This window comes from Helicoverpa zea, chromosome 28 (assembly GCF_022581195.2).
Source record: "Helicoverpa zea isolate HzStark_Cry1AcR chromosome 28, ilHelZeax1.1, whole genome shotgun sequence".
Taxonomy (NCBI): Eukaryota; Metazoa; Arthropoda; class Insecta; order Lepidoptera; family Noctuidae; genus Helicoverpa; species Helicoverpa zea.
Genome location: NC_061479.1, coordinates 6,899,987 through 6,927,925, shown reverse-complemented (window position 1 = coordinate 6,927,925; position 27,939 = coordinate 6,899,987). Strand labels below are relative to the sequence as shown.

At 38.4% G+C, this 27,939-nt stretch overlaps 1 protein-coding gene and 1 long non-coding RNA gene across 3 annotated transcripts in view; one reads left to right on the top strand and one right to left on the bottom strand.

The window, feature by feature from the left end:
* Window positions 1–3,809: 3,809 nt before the first annotated feature.
* Window positions 3,810–27,939, bottom strand: part of LOC124643676 — a 44,136-nt gene continuing 20,006 nt past the window's right edge. For both annotated transcript variants that reach the window (XM_047182711.1, XM_047182710.1), the window contains exons 5-23: window positions 27,065–27,196; window positions 26,192–26,315; window positions 23,746–23,868; window positions 23,113–23,237; window positions 22,460–22,562; window positions 21,666–21,715; window positions 21,145–21,258; window positions 20,376–20,498; window positions 19,835–19,912; window positions 18,350–18,491; window positions 17,523–17,614; window positions 16,841–16,932; window positions 14,945–15,035; window positions 13,856–13,934; window positions 11,421–12,911; window positions 10,219–10,325; window positions 9,252–9,339; window positions 8,425–8,573; window positions 3,810–8,035 (exon numbers count right to left, since the gene is read on the bottom strand). In XM_047182711.1, coding sequence (XP_047038667.1) covers window positions 6,437–8,035; window positions 8,425–8,573; window positions 9,252–9,339; window positions 10,219–10,325; window positions 11,421–12,911; window positions 13,856–13,934; window positions 14,945–15,035; window positions 16,841–16,932; window positions 17,523–17,614; window positions 18,350–18,491; window positions 19,835–19,912; window positions 20,376–20,498; window positions 21,145–21,258; window positions 21,666–21,715; window positions 22,460–22,562; window positions 23,113–23,237; window positions 23,746–23,868; window positions 26,192–26,315; window positions 27,065–27,196 — 4,902 coding nt within the window. In that variant the 3' untranslated portion in view covers window positions 3,810–6,436. The remainder of the gene's footprint in view (window positions 8,036–8,424; window positions 8,574–9,251; window positions 9,340–10,218; window positions 10,326–11,420; window positions 12,912–13,855; window positions 13,935–14,944; window positions 15,036–16,840; window positions 16,933–17,522; window positions 17,615–18,349; window positions 18,492–19,834; window positions 19,913–20,375; window positions 20,499–21,144; window positions 21,259–21,665; window positions 21,716–22,459; window positions 22,563–23,112; window positions 23,238–23,745; window positions 23,869–26,191; window positions 26,316–27,064; window positions 27,197–27,939) is intronic.
* On the top strand, window positions 15,219–16,291 carry LOC124643693. Its single transcript, XR_006985972.1, has 2 exons — window positions 15,219–15,399; window positions 15,780–16,291. It is a non-coding gene; the product is annotated as an uncharacterized LOC124643693 (long non-coding RNA).

The following is a 27,939-nucleotide window of genomic DNA, read 5'->3' as shown; positions in this document are numbered from 1 at the left end:
CTTACTGGGGGAGCTCCAGAAGCTTTTTAATGCCGTCCTGTTTGAAGGGAGAACTCCAGAGGCGTGGAGTAGGAGTGTTGTCGTCCTGTTCTTCAAAAAGGGAGACAAAACCCAGCTGAAGAACTATCGACCCATTTCCCTCCTAAGCCACGTCTATAAGCTGTTCTCAAGAGTGATCACGAACCGACTTGCGCGAAGACTCGACGAATTCCAACCACCGGAGCAGGCTGGGTTTCGGCGCGGATACGGCACCATAGACCACATCCACACACTGCGGCAGATTATACAGAAGACCGAAGAGTATAATCAGCCCCTGTGTCTAGCATTTGTGGACTATGAGAAGGCCTTTGACTCGGTTGAAATCTGGTCTGTTCTGGAGTCCCTGCAGCGTTGTCAAGTAGATTGGCGATACATCCAAGTGATGAGATGTCTCTACGTCCTACGAAGCCGCTACAATGTCCGTCCAAGTACAGAATCAGCAAACAAGGCCCATACCGTTGCATCGAGGAGTGAGACAAGGGGATGTTATTTCCCCGAAACTGTTCACTAATGCAATGGAGGATATGTTCAAGACGCTGAACTGGAAAGGACGCGGCATCAACATTAATGGCGAACACATCTCTCACTTGCGATTTGCTGACGATATCGTCATCATGGCGGAAACGCTGCAGGACCTACAACAGATGCTGAACGACCTGGCTGAATCTTCTCTACGCATCGGCCTACGGATGAACTTGGACAAAACCAAGGTCATGTTCAATGAACATGTTCTACCGGAACCGATTGCGATACACGGCGCCGTTCTCGAAGTTGTTCGGAAATATGTATACCTCGGGCAGACATTGCAGTTAGGAAGAAACAACTTTGAGGACGAGGTGAATAGGAGAATTCAGTTGGGTTGGGCTGCATTTGGGAAGCTACGTCGAGTCCTAACATCGTCGATCCCACAGTGCCTAAAGACAAAAGTCTTCAATCAGTGCGTCCTACCTGTCATGACTTACGGAGCAGAAACGTGGACACTGTCGGTACGGCTGGTTCACAAGTTTAAAGTCGCTCAGCGGGCTATGGAAAGGGCTATGCTCGGCATTTCTCTGAGGGATCGCATCAGAAATGAGGTAATCCGTCAGAGAACCAAGGTCATCGACATAGCCCACCGAATCAGCAAGCTGAAGTGGCAGTGGGCTGGCCATATTAGCCGAAGAACCGATAACCGTTGGGGTAAACGAGTTCTAGAGTGGAGACCACGCCTCGGCAAACGTAGTGTAGGACGTCCTCAGGCACGGTGGAGTGATGACTTGCGCAAGACGGCTGGCAGGAGCTGGATGCGAGAAGCCGAAAATCGATCTCAGTGGCGTGCACTTGGAGAGGCCTATGTCCAGCAGTGGACTGCGATAGGCTGATGATGATGATGATGATTATATGTATATAGATATGACGTAGACGTACCTATTATTTTACCCTACCTACCTGCTCGATGAAATAATGTTTTAATTACTCTTAATTAATCTAACAATTCACCTACATGTATGTAAGTAGTACATAAATCATTGAATATAACTATAAAATCGTAAAATATCGTTGCATAAAAATAAAATAGTTACTAACTAATGCCAATTAAAATGTTACAAACCTCTGCACAACCTTTTTTTGTCACAGAAGGCACAGGCGTGTGGCATGCAGCCTAACACGTGGCGGCCATTACTAAATCAACCTTTTTATAAAAACTCGAGCAGAAACCAATATAGAAACGCATTTTATACCTTAACGCTTTTAAAATAAAGGCTATATTCGTTGCTTTCACTGCAGACTAAACAGTCGGCCGACAGTTGAGCCGATGGTTGGCAAAAAATATATTTTTAAGAAAATCTTGATTCCAATCAAAGTTTTCAGTCGGTCTGGTACCGGCAAAATACCTGATCTTTGTAACGTGCGTACTACCATTCATCTTCATACTGATCTATGAGCCCGAACAAACTATCGGGCGACTAAAAGTTTGTTGTGTGCGGGCACTGTTAATGATTTGTTTTTATAACGTTGGAGGATTAGCTAAAAGATTTATGGAAGTCCAATTATTTCGTACTTCCTTTTTCGTGTCGTCATAAACGCTGTTTCCGTTTTTATTTGATTATAATCTCGCAGCGGATAGCATTTTCCTGTGTTCGTTTAGAATCTATAAAGGAAATGATAAGAGGTTTTTATGTATTTAGTTATCGCATTTCATCGAGCTATTATTTGTTTTAGTAGTATTACGTATGTCCTGTTGTTTTGGTTGTAATTGGTTTAAATTGTACTTTGGTTTAAGTATTTATTTCCGATTTAATGTAGGTTAAGGTAACCTTGGTGCGGTCAGGATTTGGATGGGCGAGCACTCATAGACTACGGCTAAGCTTCGAAGACCAAAGTGCCTGGGGCACAATTCTGCTATTTTACTCAAGCGATATACGATTCACATTCGACTGAGATCCAATCACGACTCAATTACGATTGAAGCGTATATGGTATTCCGCTATTTTTCCTTTTAAATAAACGTTTTTATCCGTTTCTGTGATTCAATTATGAATCATATTGTCTGCAAATGATTTACGATTGCAATATGATTGTAGAGCAAACTACCGTATAGACCAAAATCACCAAAATAGCAGACCAATCGAATGTCGCTGTAATACGATTGGTTAAAACTGCTATTGCGATTCTATTTTGACATTATTAACTTAGGAGAATCGGACCCTAGAAGTACATAGGTTATCGTAGGAAGATTTTAGTTCGTAAAAGTCTGACACTAGCTTAGGTACTTAGTTCATACTCCCACGCGATTTTTTGAAGGTAGGTACATAAAACTACTGAAAAGATTATGATGAAAACAAGCTTTCATGTCAGAAACATACCTTGACACTTGTTATCCTGAAGCGGGAAGCAGCTTCCTTCAGGACACCGATGGAAATGAGTGACAAATATATTCGCTAAAATCAATGACGAAACATCCGTCTGAATTCAAATTCGGGAAGTCACGCCAAAAAAAGTCCGCCAATCACCATTGACAATGCAAATGTCAACCAATTGTCAAACAGATTTTGGCGGCAAATGACGTAACAACTTTCTTCATCCCACATACGGAAATGGGGCAAACGCGGTATAATGGGATATCCTTTTTATTGTTGCAAGGAGGAAGTGCCGCCATGATACCGTACCTACACAGTTTTGCATACATTTCCTGTCAATTGTAGCTGCTTATAATTTGGTTAGTAATTTCCTTGGTGGGGTTCTTTTCTTGGAGAAAGGATATTAATGTTTATTCATTTTATTACTTGTGTTCACGGATACTGTGAAAAAGTACTATTAAGTTTTATTAGTTGTTTTGAGGGGAAGTTTAAAAGAAAAGCTGCGAAAATAGGTAAGTAACTTTGTCCTTCTGAAATCAGCCATTAGACGACTCGTGAATGCGCGCTATCAGTAGCACAGATTTAATATGTCTAGCAAAGTTTTGTTCGTACATTTTGAGTACCTAGGGATAAGTACCTAGAATTATTTGTCGAAAGGTGTTAGTCGAATTATTACATATTAGCTGGTATTCCCGCGGTTTCACCCGCGTCCCAATGGAACTTCTTGGATAGCTTAGTATAGTGTAGCTTTCAAACAGTAAAAATCGGTTCAGTAGAATCGGAATCTTTACAAGCAAAGAAAAAAATGATTGTTCTTTATTATAATTTAGTGTAAATGAAAAGTAATAGTACCTATAGATAAGCATTTACGATTAGTAGTTTTTGTGTAAATGGTAGTTACCTAGCGTTAGATAAAAGAAAAAACTCAAAAACATTATGGAATCGGAATTTATTAAAATAATATTTACACGTTGATTTAACGTACATATCTAGTTTTTATTACTTATGGCAATATGACACTTATGTCTAATAAATATTACGTCTATATTCGTATGACAGATCAATTTTAAGAAAAAATAATAGGCCTCTACAGACCTTTGGTTTTTACAAAATGGATCTTAGTGAAGACATTTTGCAAAAAAAAATATTTCTAAAATATCTGTTACACGGCTTGATAGAACGTAATTATATGTTTTTTTGAAAATATGCCAAGTATTTTTTATATGAAATCTTTTATGTTATGCAGTTAACAAAAAATGGGTAATTTTTAGGAATATTAAACGATCATTTTTTCAGAATCAAACATGATTACTGTTAACTAAGAAGTTAGTTTAAGCTTACTGTCTAACCTTGGCCTTCAGAAATTAAAAATAAAAGATTTCATAAAAAAAACACTCAATATATTTTCAACTATATATATCCTTAAAACTATGCTATTTACAACCTTAAAATCTACACAAATTGTTGGATTGGACTGAAATTATCTTTCCTAAAAACATTTGCTTTCATTTAAGGCAATTTCATTAACGACGTCAAAAAAAAATATAATTTGACATGTAAAAAATCGTAAAATTAAGGTGCATTTTGAATACTAGCTTCCAACCGCACGTGCCGCGACTGCATGAATATAAACGAATATGCGGTCAGCAGTTGCAGTTTGCAGCTAGCATTGAAAACGTACCTCTATACGTTTGCATTTTAAACTCAGTTTAAACTATAGTTATATTTCAATCCAAAGCAACAAATTTTCAAATTTTCTCAAAGTGGAATTCATAATTCTAGGAGAAAAGTATTTTTTTATTCTTACATAACTATAATTATTTGGAATAATAAATAAGTTCGCGTAATATACAAATATGTGCAAATATTCTCGTTTTTTTTTTGGATTATAAACACGTGTTTATTAAAATTAATTTACAGTTTTATTTGCGCCATTTTATTTTACCGACAAATCGATAAAATCGGTATTTAAAAAACCATAATTAATTTCGAATAAACCGTAAACTAATTCTATTATGTACATTGTAGTTTTAAATATGTATTATGCATTGTTCTTGTGTTGTTAATATTAATTTCAATTTTAGTAAATGCGTCCATTTTGATTAAATTTTATTTACTATCCGATGAAAACCTGACATCTTTATTTAAGGGTAAAAATTATATAATTTGACTTAAAAAAAAATACCGCTCCGAATATAGCTTCTATTGCAATGACTATTGCTTTTTTTAAAAACACTTTTGCAAAATGTATCATGCAAAAGTTATGTAGGTACGATAAAAATGAAATAATAACTTTGATCGCATAGTAAATAAAAGTAAATAGATAGTCAATTCTTTAGTACGTAACTTACAGAATAAATATAATTTGTCAAATCACGAGTCAGAGATTTTAAAAAGCTTTTCTTTATTAAAGACGGATTTTTAATTATCAATATTTAGCAAGATGAATTTAAAAGATTATTCAACGCGGAATATTTTTCAAAATGGCCCTTTTGACATAAGAATGACAGTTCCACCGTGTGAGACAATTTTCACCGATAACACAAACATCAGTTTTTCTTAAAACAATTGTTTACTTTGAAAATTGAACGTAAAAATTCATAGTGAACAGTCGTTTTAAGAAAACTGACGTTTATGTTGTCGGTGTCATTCGGCTTTAAGAGTATATTGGGCCAAAAAATGACGATTTATAACGATTTTTAGACGGAATGTTAAATCCCAAGTAATAGGAAGAATTATATATTATTTAAAAATACCAATATTCTGGCACAGTCAGCGATTACTGAAACTATTTTTAAAATAGAAAAGTTTTTTTTTATAAAATACCGTTTTGACTGATAGATATATTTTTTTATAATTTACGTAGAATACGTATATTTTCTCGCTAACTGTACACAATTTGATTCATACCTAATATTGCACAATTATCACTTATATATCTTCGGCTTCGCTCGCGTCCAAGATCGAAAACTTACAACAAAAAATATGTCCTATAGTAGGCACAGTTATACACCAAGTATCTTTGGAATTCTGAAGTTAGGCATTTGGCGTCGCACGCGTCCGCAGAAGTATTTTTTGCAACTATAGCCAACTTCACACAGGCAAGGCTAGGTGCTCTACAATATCGGTAGGGATATGTAAATGAGCAAAGAGTCAAATGGCTAAATTCAGAACTGCAAACTTATTTGGCGCTTACTGTATAACACATGAAACTTTAAGAGTTTTGTCGCATAAATATAACAATTTATCTTCAAAAAAATTGAATAAAGTGAACAATTTTGAAATATCGTGGCCGAGCGAAGCTTTTTCACACATATTGTTTTTCAAAATCTTTCGTACCAATCTGCTTTTAATTCACACAACAGGAATGAAACGGAAAAACTTTAAATGCATTCGAAAACGGCACAAATCCGTTGAAAGTTAAATTTGACAGCTGTCAAAATTGATTGATTGATTGATTGTAACGTCACTTTGACAGTTCAAATGAAACGTCAGATTGACAGATGAGTTAAACATTGTGTTAGTAATACCGGCTGGTATTTTTTGGAATTTTAAAGTTAGACAGTTAAACTTGTGATTAATTGTTCGCATAGTTTACCGTATTCTCTCTGGTCACCGGATATCCGTCGCATTTTCAAGCCTTTTTTCTCCATTGCCTTGTTTTCACATAAGACCAGCTCGATTTGTATGCCCCCAGAATATTCTAGATTCAAATATCCAGTTAAGGTTCCGTCGCCATCTTTCTGATCTGTTTCAACAAATATATTTTGCGGCGGAACCCTCGTGTTAATCGCTTCTTTCAGTAACTCTACTATCCTTTGCGAATCTAACTTTGAACATACAGTAGATAAAGTAACTTCATAATACTCTTGGACACAAGAAACTTTTTGGGGACTTAGTAGTATTGGTATTTTCTCCTCAGGCCTACAAATTTCAGTCAGTCGGAGGTCCATTGTGGACCTCTGCAGTTTCTCAATTTCTTCGCTAGGGGGCGTTCCTTCTTCGTCACATTTCTCCAAACACTGTCGGCTGTTATCCCGAGACATATAAACATCTTCATAGTATTCTTTAACTTCTCCTAACGTACCTTGAGCGGAGAATGAAGACCTTGGAGTTTCTCCCTTTTCAGAAAAACTCCCTCTGCCGAAATCACTTCTTTCGGAAAACGAGGACCTCCCGAAATCTCCCCGTTCAGAAAAACTCCCTCTATCCGAGAATGAGAACGATTCTCGATGTTCGGAGAAGCTCCCTCGATTCTCGCTAAAACCGGAACTTATCGATACAATATTCGAGTATATCGATTGTATGTTTTGCTCGCAATTCGGTGAGGCATTCGCCGAGTCATTGCTTAGCGAATCGTCGCTAAAACCTAGCGACTTATCACTCCCTCTTCTACCTGGATATTTTAGCTCTTCAGTCAAGAATTTCGCCGTTTCATCCACACTTTCTTTAGGAGATTGCATTTCAGCATCTTTATCAGCAATTACTTCTTCTTTCGGCTCCGGCTGTTCTGTCTCCTGGCTGACTTTCCTCCCAATTCCCTTCGTTATAGACGGCCGATCATCTAAGTCAGACGGTTCAGAAATCACAAATTGAGGCAGAGCATATTTAGTGTTCTCTAAACTATCCATGCTGTCTTCAGACGACGAAGCCACAAGAGTAATTTCTGACCCCAAACAATCGGTCAAACTTATCTGAGGATGTGTTGGTGCGAAACTGGGTACAAACCTCATGCTTTCATGAAAATTCTTGTCCAAATGTGACCCATTCCCTATTTCTTCTTGAATCATATCTAAGGGAGACCCTGGATTCGAAATGGGGGAATTATTTAAAGACCTATGGGTCACCATGTGGATTTGAGAGTGGACTAAAGGGTGTAGCTGTTGGTACTGTCCTGTATCCATATCTATGTTGCTTCTGAGGTCTAAGGGTGTCGCTGAAGCTTGGGGGGTCCCTCTAGTTATGGACCCCGTGTGCAGGTAGCTGAGACCTTCGGTGATCTGGTGGAGTGGTGACCCTGGGCTGGCAGGGGAGGTGTGGCCGGATAGTAAGGCGAAGTTGTTGTATGAGTGTATGGATTTTAGTATTTCTTGCGATATGTTCACGTGGGGGGAATATAGCGCGTGTAGGTTGATGCCGATTTTCAGCGCTACGTCCTGTGAACAAAATATATGGTAATTAATTTTCCTTTTGAAGAAAGTAATTATTAATTGGTAGTTAATTGTTTTGGTAGTGAATATGTTTAGCCGAATTAATTTTAAAAGGCTGTTCCAGAATTTATCTTTATAAAATGTTATATTCTAATAATTTTTGAGAAGCTTGTAACTTAGGACTAAGTAACAGCCACATGGGTCAATATGAAGTTAAGTAACGGTTTCTCCTTGTTTCTGAAGACACGTTAAATTGGTGGGTCACGACTATCATTTGAATATCAGGGCAGTAGCTACGGGTAGTCAGAAGCCAGAAAGTCTGACAACCAGTATTACCAAGACGTATCGTGCTGCCCATATAGTGCTATTGTTCAGCCCAGTTTAAGTTAACTTACCTGTGTTAGCAGTAAGCTGGTATGCGTGTCCACAGCGGCGGGGTCTGTCATGATGTTCCTGACTGCTAGCAGCACCGCGCGGGCGGCTTCCGGCGACACCGTGTTCAGGTCCAAGGGAGACGCTGTCACTGCGGGGTGGATTGGGGACCCTGGGGTGTCAATAGGGGGTCATTATTACTAGAATGTTGGGGGTCATGCTAGATTGCTTTAATGTTCTTAGATATGTGAATTTGAAGAAAAAAAAATAACACGGCGAATGTGAGACGCCATGGATCAATGTAATAATTCTTTAATAATTAGTTTTCAATGTAATGTTTATTGTCAATTTAATCTAGTAGGTCTAATAGGTCTTTTTCTACATTTGTAAGTCTTAATGACAAAAAATGGCGTTCCAATTATACATACATAAGATCTTAATTTTTTCAAAATTATTTATTTGTATTTTATTTTATTCCAGTTACTATAGTTATCGGCACGAATCTTGAGCTCTGACCTACATCTGCGCAGAAGTGATTTATTAGCAAAGAACCAATCCCGAGTGACGGCTATGACGCGATGCACTGCGGGCCAATCACCGCTTTAGCCCGCCCCCGCGCCTCACTTCATACCACAAAAGGGACCCAATAAATTACTTCTGCGCAGGTGACGGTCAGAGCTCAAGATTCGTGCCGATAACTATACATATGTTGCTAAAATTGAGAAAAAAAGACTGAGTTAAAGTTGTAATTCTAAAAAGTTAAAGCTTTAGTAACCATTTTAATTGTGGTTATGTATACCGTGTAATTTAGTTTTTCATTAAATAAAATAAAAATGGAGATGTTTCTTACCGGGCATGGAAGTCCCGGGCGTGTGTAGCCTGACATCAGCGTGCGGGGGCGAAGCGCCCGGCCCTCCGCTACGACGCTCCAAGCCACGCTGTGGAAAATAACAACATTATTTTAAGAAATAAATTTTTTATAGAGATAGGTCTCGGCTGTCATAGAACATCTTTGGCAGTCGTTACGGGTAGTCAGAGGCCAGTAAGTCTGACACCAGTCTAACCAAGGGGTATTGGGTTGCCAGGATAACTGGGTTGAGGGGGTCAGATATGGCAGTCGCTCCTTGTACTAGCACTGGTACTCAGCTACATCCGGTTAGACTGGAAGCCGACCCCAACATACCGACGTTGGGAAAAGGCTCGGAGGATGATGGGACTTTTATAGAGATAATTAAAGGTGTTATCAGAGTCCATACAAAAATGTGTAAGACCATAGTATTAAAATGATTTTTGATGCTACGTTACAGCCTTTTTATCGTCCCACTGCTGGGCTGCGGCCTCCTCAGTTCAGTTCTGTTCTTGTTTTCCCGAGGTTTCACCCGCGTTTCGCGGTAACTTATGTATGTAGGGGGTAATCTTTGGAACCGTTGGTCGGATTTCCAAAATTCTTTCACTGATAGATAGCTACAATGTTCCAGGATGCCATAGGCTATATATTATCTCGGTACGCCGCGTGCTCACTCGTTGGGGGTCTTCTTACTAGTGGGGGTCTTACTAGTGGAGGGAGTCTTACTAGTGGGGGGTCTTACAAGTGGGGGGGTTACTAGTGAGGGGAATCTTACAAACAAGTGGGGGGTCTTACAAGTGGGGGGGTCTTACAAGTGGGGGGTTCTTACTAGTGGGGTCCTACTAGTGGGGGTCTTGCTAGGGGGGTCTTACTAGAGGGGGGTCTTACTAGTGGGGGGTCCTACAAGTGGGGGACTTACTAGAGGGGGGGATCTAACTAATGGGGGGGCTTACTAGTGGGACACACAGACCTGTAGCTGCTGATACTCGAGCCTGGCGGACGCGATGTCGTGCGCGGCGCGGGGCGGCGAGCACTCGGCGCGTCGCACCGGCGAGTAGCGCTCCGCGTGCTCGCGAGCTGGGGGGGAGGGGGTCTAATTATTAGGGGGTCAAGGTTGATTTTGCAATGGCTCAAATTCACTGACAGCATAGATATCAATTTTGTTCAACAACTATCAGTTGATAGTACATAAAATGTGGCCTATATGATGTGACCATTTTTTTGTGCAGTTGACAATTCTGTCAGTCTGTACAAAAAATGGTAGTTTCCCTTTCAAATCTAAAAATGTAAACAGTTGTTTTAAGAAAAATGGACGTTTATGTTGTCAGTGAACTTGGGCGTTAAACTCTTAAGAATTTTTTATATTTTATGTGAACAATATTAGTTGTACAAATATTAAGTTTGTATTCAATTTTCAATAATAATTCAAGTCAAAGTAGTTTTAAAATAATATGAGATAAACTCAATTGAATACTAGGAAAATTAATGTTTTTTTGGTTGATTAATTTCGGCGTCTGTCTCAATCCAAAATGGTATCTAATCAATAAAATTGCAAAAAAAGTTAGTGTCAAAACAACAGCTACACACACGACACACAGAAGCAAACAACTACGTAAAACGCACACACACACAATATTACACTCGCATGCAAAAAACTGGACACGCACTACATAACATAAGTGAAAAATATTACCTTTGATGAATGATTTATATTTACTGAAAATAATGACCTAATATTTAGTATTTAAAAATAGTGATATATAAAAAAAAGTATTTCTTTCGGAAATCAAGAAAATACAAAAAAAGTTACCCTCCACATTTTTTTTAAACAGAAAGAAAGAGATTTATTATAATATAAATAACTGGGTTGAGGAGGTCAGATAGGCAGTCGCTCCTTGTACACTGGTACTCAGCTGCATCCTGTTAGACTGGAAGCCGACCCCAACATAGTTGGGAAAAGGCTCGGGAGATGATGTTGAATCGCGTCAAAAATATGTGTTACAGTTTTTTTGCACGCGAGTGTTATATTTTTAAGACTACACTAATTTTTTAGTTGTAAAATGTTGTAAATGAATTGAGATATTGATGAAACTCAAAAACTAAACAAAAATACTGAAAATTAACCCTTCACCTGAAAACCCAAAAAATAAAAAACAAAAAAAATAAAATTACCCATTTCTTGCACAGTAGCCAACATTTGCAACTTAACCCTCTGCGGTCCCGAATATTTCCTCTGCTTTGTACTATATTGAGGGTTAAACCCTCCACTGCCGGCGTTCAACGGCGTCCCAGCAGTAATCGACCCTTGCATGTTCCCAGTACTCTGGTACGATTGTCCCATAGGCTGGTACGTAGGTGTACCACTCGATATAGACCCCTGATTCAACGGGGCGTTTTGGTACGATTGGTTCATTGGGGTGGGGTAATTTGTACCACTTGGGCTTCCAGTGGCGTTCGGAAACGAGCTTTGGTTCATTAAAGATCCTTGGTTGGGTGGGGGAGTTTGGTAAGCCTGGTTCATTGGCGTAACTTGCTGATTTTGGTATTGATTACCAGAATTAAATGTACCTTGGGAGTTGGAAAACTGGTTTTGGATTGGTGTACCTTCGGTAATGGACCCTTTTTTAATAGGGGCTGTTATGAAAGATTCGGAAGTATAAGAGCTTTGGTACATCGGTGAGTTTTCAAAAGTTTGGGTTAAGCAAGGATTGGAAAATGATGATTGCGGTATGGTCGTCATTGAACCTTGATTTAGAGGCGTAAAAGAACCAGGTCCTGAATTTATTGGGGGGTTTTGGTAAGGGGTGATAGGCGTGCCATCAGTGATAGACCCCTTTTTAATAGGGGTGCTAGAGAATGGAGTTTGGTTCATAGGTACGTTTTGGTAAGAACCTTGATTCATTGGGGAGGATTGGAAAGGATTTTGGGTGATTGGGGTCCCGTCAGTTATAGAGCCCTTCTTGATGGGGGCATTCGGGAATGATGGCTGAGACATCGATGTACTTTGGTAAGAAGTTTGATTCATATTGGTAGATTGGAATGAAGGTTGGTTTATGGGGGTCCCGCCAGATATTGACCCCTGATTCATTGGGGTGTTTTGATAGGATCCCTGGTTCATAGGGGTACCACTAGTTATCGAACCAAAACTATTAACATTCTGTGTATTCATACTGAAAGAACCACTAGAGTTGCTCCCAAAGTTATTTGTACCAAAACCGCCAAAAGTCGTATTATCATAAGTCGGTGTTCCAGACATTATCGATCCTTGATTTAGAGGTGTACCACTAGTTATCGACCCCACATTTTGTGTAACCACACTCCCATGACTTGGGGAAAACTGTCCCAAAGTTGGGGTGAATGGGGAAGCCGCTTGACTTATCGGTGTACCACACATTATAGACCCTTTAGTCCCCATAATGCTGCCTTGGGGTATAGTTTCCAAAACTGGTTTCATGGATTTCTGGTTCCCAGTATTTTGGCTATAGCTTGGGGTACCAGCGGTTATGGACCCTTGGGTAGGGGATTGTGGTACAGGGTTGGGGATTGTCCCAGTTGGTGTTGGGGGACTTTGGTACCCACTCTGGTTTTGGTATTGCATAGAAGGCGGTAAGTAATTCCTCTTCATCCTTGCTTCAACCTCCATTACTAACTCAGGGCTAATAACTAAAATAATAAAAAAATAAAAGAGAAATGGTAAAAAATAGCAAACAAAATATATTATTGAAAAAAAAAAAAAAAAGTTATAGCGAAAATTTTAATGCAATCACTAGCGGCATGCCACAATTACTACTTTAGTCAAACTTTTAAATAAAAAAATGGTGTTGAGACTTTTCCATCCGTTTTTCATCAAATTCTTTAATTCTACTAACTTAGAACCAATATAGTTATCTAATTTAAAATGCAAGATTATCGACTTTTTTTATCCAGACGAAAAATCTCAACAACAGACAAGTTTTAAAAGCAATCAAAGAAAAAACAACATAACAACTAACATAAGCACTAGTTTGTATGTCACATACATATCTTTTGCACAATTCCCATTTGGGTAGCTTTACTTGTCCGAAGTTGACTTCACGATAGTCAAATATCTAGCCATACTACATTCGAGTAAACACTTAACTAAAGGTAAACAATCTTGATATTATAGCTTTTTATTTTAAAACACTGTTTAAAAATAAATGTAGCTAAAAACCAAGGTGCTTAAATACATAAACAACAGTTACTTAATCAATTGAATTAGTATGTATTTGTGTAAAAAGTCATATCAAGATTGCTAACCTACAGCTAAATGTCTTCTCAAATGGAGTAGTTTTACGCTGCCAAAGAAATGGTCTTATGGAGAAGAATCGGCAAGAAACTCCAAAACATATTTACTCCAAATTATATACAAAATGGAAGCATTTACAATAGTTTTCACACAGTAACAGAGGAATATTATGCCAATCAAGCTAAAGTTTGTGAGATGTCACACTGTTGTCGCAAATGGACGATATGTGAATAACGCCGTAAATTAACCAATTTCGTTCAAATAAAGCTACTACAACGGGAACTGCAAAATGTACGTGACATACACAGTGAGTGTACAAACGACACAAGCAGTGACTTACCGGGCGGTCGCTCTGTGACGGTGAGTAGACCGGTCCTGCGGACTCGTATGCTCGTTGTTGACGATGGCGATGTGCTTTGCTGTGGGGGGTAGAATTTTGTGTGTTAACATTGATATACAAAAACCCAAGATGCACAGTCTCGAATAAAAGTAACGCTCGAAAGTGTCCCCGAACACTAATTCTGTCTCGTTCTATAAGGTACAAGCATACGTTATTGCAAGTTCAACTTTACGCGAATTGCTTAAAGTCGTTATTACAACGCACTGTAGTTAAAGCAATAAAATTTTACTACCGAAGGGATCGGCTGAGACAAAGAAAATGAGCGCACAATTTTCAATATTGCGCTCATTTAGTGGGGACGTTTTTGAGACGTTGATTGTGCATCTTGGGTTTTTGTATATCGATGTGTGTTAAGCTATCCTTATAATGCGGCTATCTTCAGAAACTATTCGTTTTGCTTACGAAAGGTCAATTTTGTCATTTTTTTCCTATGAGATTTATGTTAAAAAACTACTCTCTGTACGTAAAACGTTTGTTTTTTAATGGATAGGGCGTGCAAGAAAACTGCATTAAAATAAGTATAAGCTTCCAATTAAACACGTTCACACACATTCTTAACACTGACGCACAGAATAAATAATACTTACTCCATAAATTTAGCTACTAAATACCACTGTACGTAATTTTTTAAATTTATTTATTAAAATATAGACCGTGCTAAACTACGTTATGTCGCACTTTGGGTGTAAGCCATAATATTATTTTAAGCCTCGTAAGGAATTTTAAAAGATATCAATTAATTTGATTGATAACCAAATCTGATACTAAATGTACCACTATCAACTTTCTTAATCATTTTGTACAATTATCTAGAAAACATAGAATATTAACTCCCATGCACGGGGCATTCTGTACCACAATCCTGATACAAATGACCCCTAGTATTATTCTAAACACACCATCGTACACAGGGCGTTCTGTACACTGGTACAATTCGCCCCTAGTATTATTTAACACTCAACACTACAGACGGGGTATTCTGTACCACAGCACTGGTACAAATCACCCCTAGTACTGTACACAACGTACCATAGAGCCAGTGCTGGAAGTGACGACGTTGGCCGCGTCTTCCGGCGTCGCCATCGTGTGGCGTTTACTGCTGCCTCGGTTCATCATATACCTGGGCAATTTATAATTTTTTGTTTATTAATCCCTCGTACGACAAGCAAATATATTAATAAAAAAAAAAACAAACATCTGAATCGAAAACTTAAATAAAAACATGATAAGGGTATTTGGATGTCTAATGAGATAGTGGGAAACTAACTGTATTAATAGTTATAATTTTATTACTATAGGGAAAGTGGTCACCATTCGTACGTGGGGCACATTCGTGCAGTTAGTATAGCAGAAAAACTAAACGGCACACAAACACGCCTTTGCTTGTGTGCATAGACATACCGGCCGCCATATTGTTAGCGGAGTGGCGCGGCAGTCGCACCACGGTGTATCGGCTGACAAAACGTAACGTGTTTTCGCGCGCGGTGAGTAAATTTTTTCCTTAGATTCCGCAATTCTAAGTAGAATTGTTATGTTTTTGACAATATGGTGATGATTAATTAATGTTAATATTGTTTATTTTGAGCTTTAATTGTTATATTTCTCAAACTAAATTGGAATTTGTATAAAGTTGTACTTTAATTTTGTGCAAGGTATGGGGTGCTTTCGTACAGCCAAACAGGGGGCACATTCGTACGCGTACGAATGTACGAATACGAAGATTTTTATGAAATAAAATATGGTAAACTTTTAAAATACCAGGCAAAAAGCACACTAACATGTCTTTCCTTTTATAAAGTATTGTTATTCTAACAAAATGAAATATGTTTATTAAATAAGCCTTACAATTAATATTTTATTGCAGAATCATGGTGCGAAAATATAAAAAAGGGCACGCGTATTAAAAGGGTACACGTACATTGGGAAGAAACCGGGATCATCATGGTCATTCTTTTTCCCTGTTATAGAAGACATACACACTCTGTATACCAGTGATGTCGCCATGATCCTCCCTGATCCAGAACCAAGAGCGGGCTGCACAGCTAGAATGGCTAGACTTTTTACTTTTGCAGTTAATTTAAATAATTATAATGTGCAATAACTAAGTAATAATCAAAATGTATGATTGCCTATTTTAAGTTTTAATTGTCAAAGACTGTACAACAATCCCATATAAAGTGATTGTAAAGATCTCATTTAGACTTATTTATTAGTAAATTTAGAATTATCAATAAGTAAACTAAGGATGAATGATTTAATGTTTTGTTATTTTTCTAAAGAAAGATTTATCGACTATGAGTCAATTCAAATATTATTAAGTTAGTTCTTTGAGAAATACATATTTTTATAATAATTAATAAAAATTTAACGACTTTAGTAGGCTTTTTAATAACCCTGTATGAATCTACCCCATGCGTATGAAAGTACCCCACCTACTGTACGAACGCACCCCATACGTGGGGCAAGTTCGTACAAATATCTTATCGTAGAAAAATGACTATAACTCTATAACCTTTTGACATAATAGTGTCGGACTTTTTGGTAACAAACTACAATATATTTGTTATACTTAGGTCTATAAACTAGATAAATTCGATTATTAATCATAAATTAAAAAAATAAAATCTAAAAAGCGTACGAAGGGTAACCACTTTCCTACTAATATTATACACCATTAACACTTTAATGCCTGAAGCACAGGTCCTACCTAATTTAGGCATATTATATATCAGCACTAACTTAGAATTATGCACATTATTGTAAAATTATGTATAAATGAATTCAACAAACGATTTCTTCGAAAAAAAAAAAAACTGTGTTAAATATAAGTAACTCATTTATAAAAGCAGGCTTCGGGCTAGTTTTTTCTCCGGGTGCGTGAATAATTTCCACTGAACACAAGTTTTTAGCATAAAATCTGCTCACCTGCATAAATTGGTGTTATAAGCAGAATCAGTATTCTGTTCTTCCGTCTGCTCTGCGTCTTCAGCCCGCGCCGGCGTTCCACTATCCGACACCTGCAAATAAGCATGGCGAATGAAAAATAATAATAGTGCGTTTTTTAGATAACCCTAAAATTATTAATGGACACGTATTTTTTTATCTTCTCTCACAACAAGCACATAACAACAAATATAACACGAGTAGTCCTTGTGCCAATATAAAGTGCGGAATTATTAGAATTACGCCTTTTGTACTTAATTCAATAGTTAAAGTTCTAAGGGGATGATGATGAGGGGGGATGATGGTGATAATGATGATAGTGGGGATGATGATGATGGCGAGGTTGATGATGATGATGTCAATGACGATGACGGGGATGATGATGACAAGTACGATGATGATGGGGATGATAATGGTGATGATGGGGATAATCATAAAGATGGGGATGATGATGACGATGATAATGATGGGGATGATGACGATGATGATAATGATGATGGGTATGATAGTAATGGTGATGATGATGACAGGGATGATGATGTTGATTTACATGTTTCTGCTAAAATTTTCTTTTGACATCTGATTCCGTTTCTGGTTCCGTTAAGACACTTCAGTTGCATCACTAAGGATGATGATTATGTTTAAGGCTGTATCGTACACATACATGGTGAGCGGGCGCGGAGTGGCAGCAGGCTCGCTCGCGGCCGCGCGGCACGTGGGCTCCGCCGTCTGACGCGCGGCGACCGAATGTTGATGCTGAGGGAAATACATTCATTTCAAACAATTATTTTCTATACTAATATAATAAAGAAGAAACATTTGTTTTGCAGGGATATGAACAACAGAGTGGAATTCTCTTCATACCCTATAGAATAAGATAAGAAGGGATCCACCGATCACACTGATGTTGACTGATGTTACTCTGGTGTCCTACTGCCCCGTACTACTGGGGCCCGATTCTCCTAAGTTAATAATGTCAAAATTGAATAGAAATCGAATCGCAATATGATCGCAATACCAGTTTTAACCATATCGGGCATTCTGCTCCTAATATAAGACCAATCGTATTCCAGCGACATTCGATTGGTTTGCGATTGGTCTGGTCTGCGATTTTGGTGATTTTGGTCTATACGGTAGTTTGCTCTACAATCATATTGCTTATTGGTCTCGGCTGTCATTGAACATCTTTAACAGTCGATACGAGTAGTCAGAAGCCAACAAGTCTGACAAAGTCTTACTAGGTATTGGGTTGCCCAGGTAACTGGGTTGAGGAGGTCAGATAGACAGTCGCTCCTTGTGGCACACTGGTACTCAGCTGCATCCGGTTAGACTGGAAGCCGACCCCAACATAGTTGGGAAAAGGCTAGGCAGATGATTTACCTTGAGTCTACATGGCATGCGGCGGTTTGAGCAGGTGCTGATCTTGACGCGGCTGATGCTCGGCCGGTAGTTTATCAGCCGAGTATAATATATAAACACTGGTATATTTACCTTGAGTCTGCATGGCATGCGGCGGTTTGAGCAGGTGCTGATCCTTGACGCTGAAGTAGCGAGGCGGCTGATGCTGCACGGCCGGTAGTTTTGCGGCCAGGTTCGTGTTCGGTAGCATTGATACGTTGGGGGAGGCTTGTTGCTGGAGAAAATATAAAAATATCAAATAAAGTCATATTAAAAAAGAGCTAATTTATTTCGCAAGCCGCAAAAATTCATTTAAACGTCTGTTGAACATTTGTCTAAAAGGATGACAGAATGTGACGTTGAAATAAGGTCCGTTGTGCAACCAAACTTTTTTTAGACAAGTGTTCAACTTATGTTTAAGTTTTAGTAGTAAGGCTGCTAATTTTTAATTATTTTTATCCGCGAAATAGATGTGGTTAAAAATATAAGGGAACAAATATAATGACCACCATAAAATGCTTTGATACCCTTAGTTTTGTAACCAGAAATATCTACTGAACACCAGAAAAATAAAGTCTAAAAATGTAATAGTACCAGCTATTTTAGTCACGACTTCACTTTAAATTGTATTCGACCACCAAATTTAGTAAATGATCACCAACTCTTGACGACCAAATTAATGTATTATTTTTGCCTAAATAAGTCACTGTGATTGCCATAAAATGTAGGCTTATTACCAAATAAAGTATTATGATGTCATATTAGCTTGCAATGCATGTGTGAGTGTCAGTATGACGAGTGACAGGGGAAAATGGAAGAAAATGACATATTGCACCGACCCCAAGTAAAATTGGGAACAGGGCAGGAGAAAGAAGAAGAAGAAAGTGTTTCTCAATACATTCCCTCGAAAACACACTCTTATCGCACTGTTTAGTTAGAGGCATGTAATAGACAATTTAAATTTTCCACCCTAGTGCAGGAAAAGGGTCCCCATAATCTTATTACATTTATTGTATCAGGCCGAACTTATTTTTTTGGAGTCGGTTTACTTAAACAGGATAGCAAGATGTAAAAACTTTGATTATCATTTTATATTAAAACGCTAGTATAATGTTGATGATCACTTACTACTTACTACTTACGCATGATTTATTTTGGAGTAATTTCACTTAAATAGGATAGAAAAGTGTTAAAACTTTGGTTATAGTTTTACATTAAAATGCGAGTTTCATTTTGGTGATCATTTACTATTTTTGTCTGCTATTTGTTACTATATCTGGTGATCAGTTAAACATAAGCCAAAATATAATGCTGGAAGGTAGCAATTCCGTAGCAAATCTGGGAGAAACAAAAACTTAGTTATTTTGGGCCGTTTTTTTACACTGCCATCCTGATATTAGAATATCTTAACAATTGTAGGTAAACAATTGAGGGTAGCAATTGGTAGCAACTAATGGTTGCTGGTAGCAATTAGGTAGCAACTCTTTACATGTGTGAGGAGTGACAGCGATTCTGACCGTTACTTTGAATTGATGTTTAAATTGATAATATACTATGTGTATAGTACAGTATACTCACATTGAAGTGCGCGGAGACGTAGAGGGGCGAAGGCCTGAGGTCCGCCGACGCCGCGCCGCACACACCCAGCTCGCCGCCCTGCGACACATACAGATATATTATTATATTCATATGTAATATGTCTTTTTGGATAATGTCCTTAGGTCTATTGGCAGATTTGTAGGAAACTAATGTCAAAATTAAAACTGTAGGAAGCTTGGAGCAGTTTTTTGGTATGTGCAAAAGTTATCCAGGGACATTGTTGATTAATTTATTGGTACGTGGAGTAGTTTCTTGTGACCAGAACTACTTCTCGTGGGATAGTCTCCTATAGAAAAGAATTGGTCATCTAGTAGTTGTCTTTGCCTTATTTTATTTCTAAAGTAGTTAAAAAATGTTTAGTGCATGCGGTTAGATTGGACGCCAACTAAGTTGAGAAAAAGCTAGGCTGATGATTGAAGTTTACTCGAGAGGCTGGTAGCAATTGTCCTAAGTTCATTTTAAAATCTGTGCTGATGAAGACTGGTGGAAGAGGTAGTTGTATCCAGTGAGTGCATCATACCTGAGTATGCCGGCAGTCTCCCGGTCCGACAGTATGTCTCCTAGTGGCGTGAGTCTCTGCCGTGCTGGTGAGGACCGGTTGAGAAGGTGGCTCTTCCACTACCGGCGCTTCTGTTGAGCCGAACTGTAATGAAAACGTTTATATGAGTTACAGGATCAGAGCCAGAATATGGTATACATGTATTATTTTCTGTGTTGCACTTTCATGAGCAGGTGGTATCTAAAGGCCGTATCTCATATTCTATCTGTTGTTTTGCTTGCTAGAGATAGGAATTTGACATTACTAAGGTTCTTCTAACCTACAGACAGACATGTGTTGCTGTGGAGTTTGTTGCGCCACTTCTTCCCAGCAGTAACATATAGTAAGTGGTGAAGGGCGAGCGTTTTGGGGGCTATCTTATTTAAATTTTGAGATATTTTGTAACACAGTTTGAGTAAATGGCTTTGAGTTTAACTGCTATAGGGCTATTATAAAATAAAGAGTAAATTACTTACCTTTACCTAATTTACCCCAAAATACACAAACTTAAGATATTCAACTTTATTTAAGACCTATTTTAAAAGTTTCTGTTACAGTAATTTACATAAGTATTTGTGTAAAAATTCCTATCAAAATTGCCGATCTTTAATCAAGTGGCTAGTCAAAATGGAGTATAGCTGGACCCATCTATTCCAATTTGTCAGACAGTCAGGGAGTCTTGGGTACTCTCTTCTGCATCCATCTGTTCAGGGAAAAGGCTAGCCAAATAGAGATATAGTCCTGGACCCACCTTCTCCAAGTTATCAGGCTGGTCAGTGAGGTAGTCGACAGGCTCGCACGGCACCGTCACCAGGCAGTCTTGTGTCGTACTCTCTTCTGCATCCATCTGTTCTTCTTGCGTGTTCTAGAAGGAACAAATACGGTTATATTTTTTTTTAATCTATGACGCTTTCTTTACTACAGGCACAAAAGTATTTTATAACGAACAAATAATGCTTCAGTGTGAAGCTTGCTACCACCTGACATGACGACCACGACCATTCTGCTAAGAGTGTCACGACAAAGAAGAAGAAGAAGAATACTTCCATAAATTTTAAAAGTTACGAAGCAATCAGATCAACCTACCCGAATCTGTCAAATGTTACCAATCGAACATTACCCTGAAAAAAAAATATGAATATAGGTTGAAAATCTAAAATATTAATATATTTGACAGATTAAGGTAGATTAATGTGCTGTCTTTACAACGTGGCATAAAATACCGATCCGATCACTGAAACTGAATGAATACATGTGTAAGGTGAATCTTACCTTACAACTTGTGAGATCCAATGGCTGACCAGTTGTTGAATCTAATGAGTCTGCAAACACATACAAAATATTACAATCATATCACATCGATAAAAAGAATATGACAGATGCGACAAATTCATAAACGTAAGAGTTTGTGTGTATGTTTGTTACTTCTTCATCCGCAAACCGCTAAACGAATTTTGAAGAAACTTGGAAAACATTTTCTTGTATTATTGCAAAATGCATGTATTTTTGTATAATATTAAATCTAGATATTTACATGACGTAAAAAAAAAGCCTTATTTATACATATATACAACTAAAAAATGGCATCAAAAAACTCCTCATCGCTGCCCACCGGGAGTGTACCCAAGAGGCTGGCAGCATTGCCACGTTGGATGGCAATGCTTAATTTTTGACCAAAATAAAAACCAGCCTTTGGGTCACTTGAAGTGTCAGCAAGTCGCTTTGCCAGATCTTTAAAAAGCAGATGAGCACTTGGACCCCACGGCCCGAGGGTTTCAACCCCAAACGACTCAAAGGTATAGTTACCAACCAGGGTGCTATATTTGCGCCGTTTGAGGTTCTCTGCAGCCAGTTCTCTGTTTTTCTTGTACATATTGTTTAGGCTACTTTTTATCCAGATGCAAGAAATAGTTCTCTCAGAAATCGGATAAAGTAAATCACTGTTAAAAACCAACATATTTTCAATATAAATGAATTGTATTAAAAATAATCACACCTTAATACTTTTTAAACTTTTCAATATGTTTTTTTTTGTATGTAATTAATAAATAGAATAATCATTCTACCTCTATGCTGCAGACTGTTTCTGGCGCTGGTCCGCTGCTGCAGTTTATCCATCAACAAGTGGTAGATAGCCGAGATGTGGTCGAAACGATCTTCTTGAAGAGCCTGGAAATACATACATTTGTTTGTTGTTTTTGTATTGGCATTGTATTACTATAATTTGTAAAATAATTATCGTATGAGGGTCCTAGAGCTACCGTTTTGTGGTAAACATATTACTTTTTTTAAATAGTGTCCATGAGTCCAACTAGTGTGACGTTTATAGGAGTCGAAAATTAACTCTATACTATTGTGATAAGGTAGAAAATATGTTGAAGAAAGACGACAAATCGAGGTAGGTCCTTGCAATCGAACATTTTTTTTAAAATATTTTTTTTCTTAGCCCTTATTGTCCCACTGCTGGGCAAAGGCCTCCCCATTTTGTCTCCACACCTCTCGATCCTTAGAGTGCTCCCACCAGTCATCACTTATAATGTTTAAAAGTGATTTTTTATTGTGCAGGTATATCGCATTAGGTCGACTCGTATATATAGTCGGGAAAAGGCTTGGGAGATTTTGAATGATTGATGATTTTCGCATTAAGTTATGATAAACCTGCGATTGTAGATTAGTGCTGTAAATAAATAATGTTTATTATAATACTAAGTACATGTACCTGATCGATATGTCCCTGCGTGAGGCCGGGCAGCGTGAGCATGTGCGCGCGCACGGTGTGCGCCCGCGCCGCCGCGCCGCGCGGCGCCGCGCCCGCGTGGCACGCGCACGCGCCGCCCCACGCGTCTGTACAAGTCCATGGTAGATAACATATGGAATGAAGCGTTACTTTGCAAAAAAATAATATTTTGTGTTAATTCCACGGGACACGTTTCATGTATAAGTTCCATTCGTGCAACGGAACTTGTACACCTCTCTTTTATGCATGATTACCTTTGCTGCATGTACTGCATACATATAAGAAAAGGGATACATTACAATTTATTGTCTCGCAGAATCATCATTAAATATGTTTCCTTACATTTAGTAAAGAAAAATATTTAATGATGATTCCGTTCAGGCACAAACAATACCAGACATATGATTTGAAAAACCTTTAAACTGTCGTTCGTGGTCATAATATGAATCCCACCACCAACCCTGAAATTGCTTCCCAACTCACTCGTAACGCCGACATTGCATCCCAACATTCCCAACTCATCCTAACGTTGAAATTACATCAAATCTCATCACACTGACCTTGCATCCCATCTCACCCTATGGGCCATAATGCATCCCATCTCAGCCTACTCACCATATTGTCCAGGGCCGGGCCCGGGCTGATGCGCCGCGAGCCAGCGATGCCGCGCCACGCTGCGGAGCGACAGACGCTTCTCGGGCTCTACTACCAACATATGACGGATGAGGTGTTCACAATCTGCGAAGATAAAACAAGATATTATTAACTTCTTCTCTCTTTTTTGACGACCTCTATGGCGCAATGGTCACCAAGCCGGACTGCCGAATCTGAGGTCCCGGGTTCGATTCCCGGTTCTGTCGACATGTGTGTGATGAGCATGTTTGTTGGTCGTGGTCTGGGTGTTACAATATGTATTTATAAATATGTATATGTGTAGCTATCAGTGGCGAGGCGTCCTTATAAGCCGATTCCCATCGGCTTCCCTTTCGAATTTCAAGAAAGAAGCATAGGTATAAGTTATAATATAGGTATAGGTATAATTAATATAATCATTTTAACCACACAATTTAAATATGTAGGTATAACAAAACGCCTACCACCGTAAAAAAATTGTCTATAAATTACTTGAAACATTTTGCTCCTACTAAACAAGCCGCGGCTTCCTCCTCCATACAAAACTACGCTTGCGTGACGTCATCCACGCCGCGCCGCGCGATGTTCGCGGCATATGGGCGAGCGGTAAGCCGGCTCACGGAGCGGCTTCCAGCCAATCAAAACTCGCGAGTGAACGAGAAAGAACGCGTCAAGAGTAGAGTAGCTATATCTGTCTACGCGCGAGTGACAGCGCTTTCTCAAATATGTAAACAAACAAATCAGACAAATTCACTCTCATTGTTCTTATTTTGTTTTAGATAATACCATTAACAATTTGTTCTTTGTATTACTTAATTGAATTTATTAGTGTGTGTATCATTTGGAAATAACATAGTTCGTGTGTGTACAATATTTTATGTTAGTTTAAGTGTTTTAGTTACATTATGTCAACATAGGTGGCGTTGTGCATTTTTATGCAAATCCTGAATCGCGGTGTTAAGATTCTCCGCGATTTAATGACCCTAGTTGGGAATTTATATTTTTTTGAATTGAATTCACCAAGTATATACTTATGTTCAAGTAGTTGGCAGTATCATTACTCCCTACTAATCCCCGCGATCGCACTGTGTGACCTGGTACTCAGTACAAGTACAGTACTGCAGTGTGTGTACCTAGTGAAAATAGAGATACCTACGTTGAAATGAGTTATTTTGATACGTATACGTAGACAGTTTGCATCAGGTTTCTTTTTAATGTACCTATGTACTTTTCAAACTTAACTAGGATAGCATTTATCGCATTAGACTGTTTTCCGACAGATTATTTACTTTAGGAAGGAACTTATTTTTTCAAGGTTAAGTTTTGAGAATAAAAACATGTTATAAAACTCGGGCACGCCGCTCGGGTGAATTACCTACCAATATTACGTCTATATTAAAATTACTAACGTCCTGACGGATAAATACCTATCAATGGCTAACAGGCCGTTGTAAATTAAATACTTAAAATGTATTGTTTCTAGTGCCAAGTTTTCTCAGATTCTAGTAGTTAATATACCTAACTATTATAAAGATAATAAGATTTTAATAGATATTAATAATCTGCCGAATTCCTCGAGAAAACATGTTCAAACTATCAGTCTCTCAGTCAGTGCTAAAAGGTGGACTGAGAAATTACCTCCATTACCTTTCCGCCCCCCATCCCTGAGTACTCCCCCCCCCCAGTTTTTTTTTGCTGCGGCTTCCCTATTTCATTAAACCACCCTTCGCCACTGGTAGCTATATGTAGATTATCAGTTGTGTTACCATGGGGCTAACCAACCATTATTTATTATTTATTTATATTTATTATTATTCCCGCTTCCAGAAAGAACTACTTCCCAAGCTAAATTTAATTGACTCAAAATCTGCAGTACGATTCTATTCAAACTTGGCACTTTTCGAACGCCAGAAATTTACAAAAGACAGCTTCCAAAACGCCTACCCTTCACCACTTCCTACGTGTTTTTGCTGCGAAGAAGTGGCGCAACAAACTACTCAGCAACACATGTCTGACTGACGGTAGGCTCGAGTGTTAATATTTTGTAGTTGTGGTTGTATATTCTTTTGCTTATCTATTTTGTATCTAATAAATAAAAATATGAATACAGAAGGCGACGGAGTTTTTAATTCATTCTGAAGGAACCTAAGAAAACAATCGAGTGTCTCTGATTAATGTGTGTTACGGTGTTCATGTACATCTATACTAATATTATAAAGCTGAAGTGTTTGTTTGTTTGAACGCGCTAATCTCAGGAACTACTGGTCCGATTTGAACAATTCTTTCAGTGTTAGATAGCCCATTTATCGAGGAAGGCTATAGGCTACTTTTTATCCGGGTTTGTGCAGAGTTTCCCACGGGATGCGGGTGAAACCCGCTGGCAGAAGCTAGTTAAAACTAAATGAATAAATAAAAAGTAAATACATACCTTGTGACATGAAGTAAGGTATTCGGAACTTCCCGCTGAGCACGACGCTCCTCAGCTCGTGTAACGTGCTGCCGTCGAAAGGTAAGGCGCCGCATACTAGCACGTATAGCACTACGCCTAGTGACTGTGGAGAGACATATTAGTTACATTTAAGCCATGTATTCACTGGGAAACAATGTTTCAGATACACAGTTTCTGAAACATCACGTAGATGTTTACAGCAACAATGTTTCGGAAACTCTGCCGACCACATCATCCACAGAAACAAAATTATATGTTTCTGAAACAAAATTATTTGTTTCAGAAACACGTAGATATTGTTTCTGAAACAGTGTTTATAAACAATTGTTTCTCAGCCAATACATGGCTTTAAAATGAGTCTCTTTATATGTTACAAACATTAAAATAAGGGGATAAATTAAACGTAGGCGACAGCCGTATAAAAACTCGTCCGAATCGCTGTCAGCGAGAATCATGCCCTGAAAACTATCTACATTGTCATATGGCAATGCAAATTCTTTGGATTCCACTAAAAAGGAGGAAAAAGAGGACTCCACTAATCGCTTGCTGATTTCTCAATATAGTCTTTGGGCATTCGGAGTCCACTGTCTTGATGGTTTCAACTTCAACCCCAAATGGCTCAAACATATATATGCCGGTGAGGTTTACCTACATATTTGCGTTTGAAGTTTTTACGACTGCAGCAACTGCACTGTGTTTCGCAGACAACTAGTACATAACAAGGCGTTATCGGGTTGCCCGGGTAACTGGATACAGGCAGTCACTCTATGTGGCACACTGGTATTCAGCTGCTGCCCTGACCAAGCAACACGTTTGGGGCAAAGACTAGGCATAGGCACATAGTTAACTTACCCAGATATCCGCCTTAGGCCCGTCATACTGCCTGCCCTCAAACAGCTCGGGGGCGGCGTAGGGCGGGCTGCCACACCACGTCGCTAGCGGAGACCCTGCTGTGTACTCGTTGCTGAAGCCGAAGTCTGCCAGCTGAGGGGAGAAAGTAGTCATTTAGACAGTCATCACAATAATTTTTATAGACACGAGTAAATGCCTCAACATTATTAATGATAGAGGTACATGTTATTCTTCGGATAAACATCTTACACGAAAAAAAGATAAGATCTACATACATTAAGGGACGAGACACAAGACACGAATGTTTGTGGATGTATTGTCTGTGTATCAAGCAGGGTCTGCCCATATGTGTTTTATGGGTGGGTCTGACTATATGGGTTATATGGGTATGTCTATACATAAGATTTACAATCTGATAATCGAATAACACTTTTTATACGGGTCCAAGAAATAATTTCCTTAGAATTCGGGAGAAATTGCGGAAAAAAAACTAAAAAGAATCCATGAAAGACATACGACAAGCTGATTTCAGACTTTATGAAGCGAAGCGTAACGGAATGTATAGTGAGAGTTTGTCAGATCACTTTAAAATTAATCAATTGTTATTTTTAACTTTTACATTAAACATTGAATTAAGAATATCTATGAGAAATCTATACACGAATAAATATAATATCGAAAGAAATTAAACTCGCCAGAGTTGGCAGGTAGTCAGAGTGTTGCCAAGTAGTGACACTTACATCAGAAGACTTGGATCGTTATTTTGTAAAATAGCCATTTTAGGACATAAGTCACCTGGTCTCCAAACTTATGGCGCTTGGTCGCCAACTATAGGAAGCTTATTCGCCAACTATAGGGCACCAGGACGCAAACAT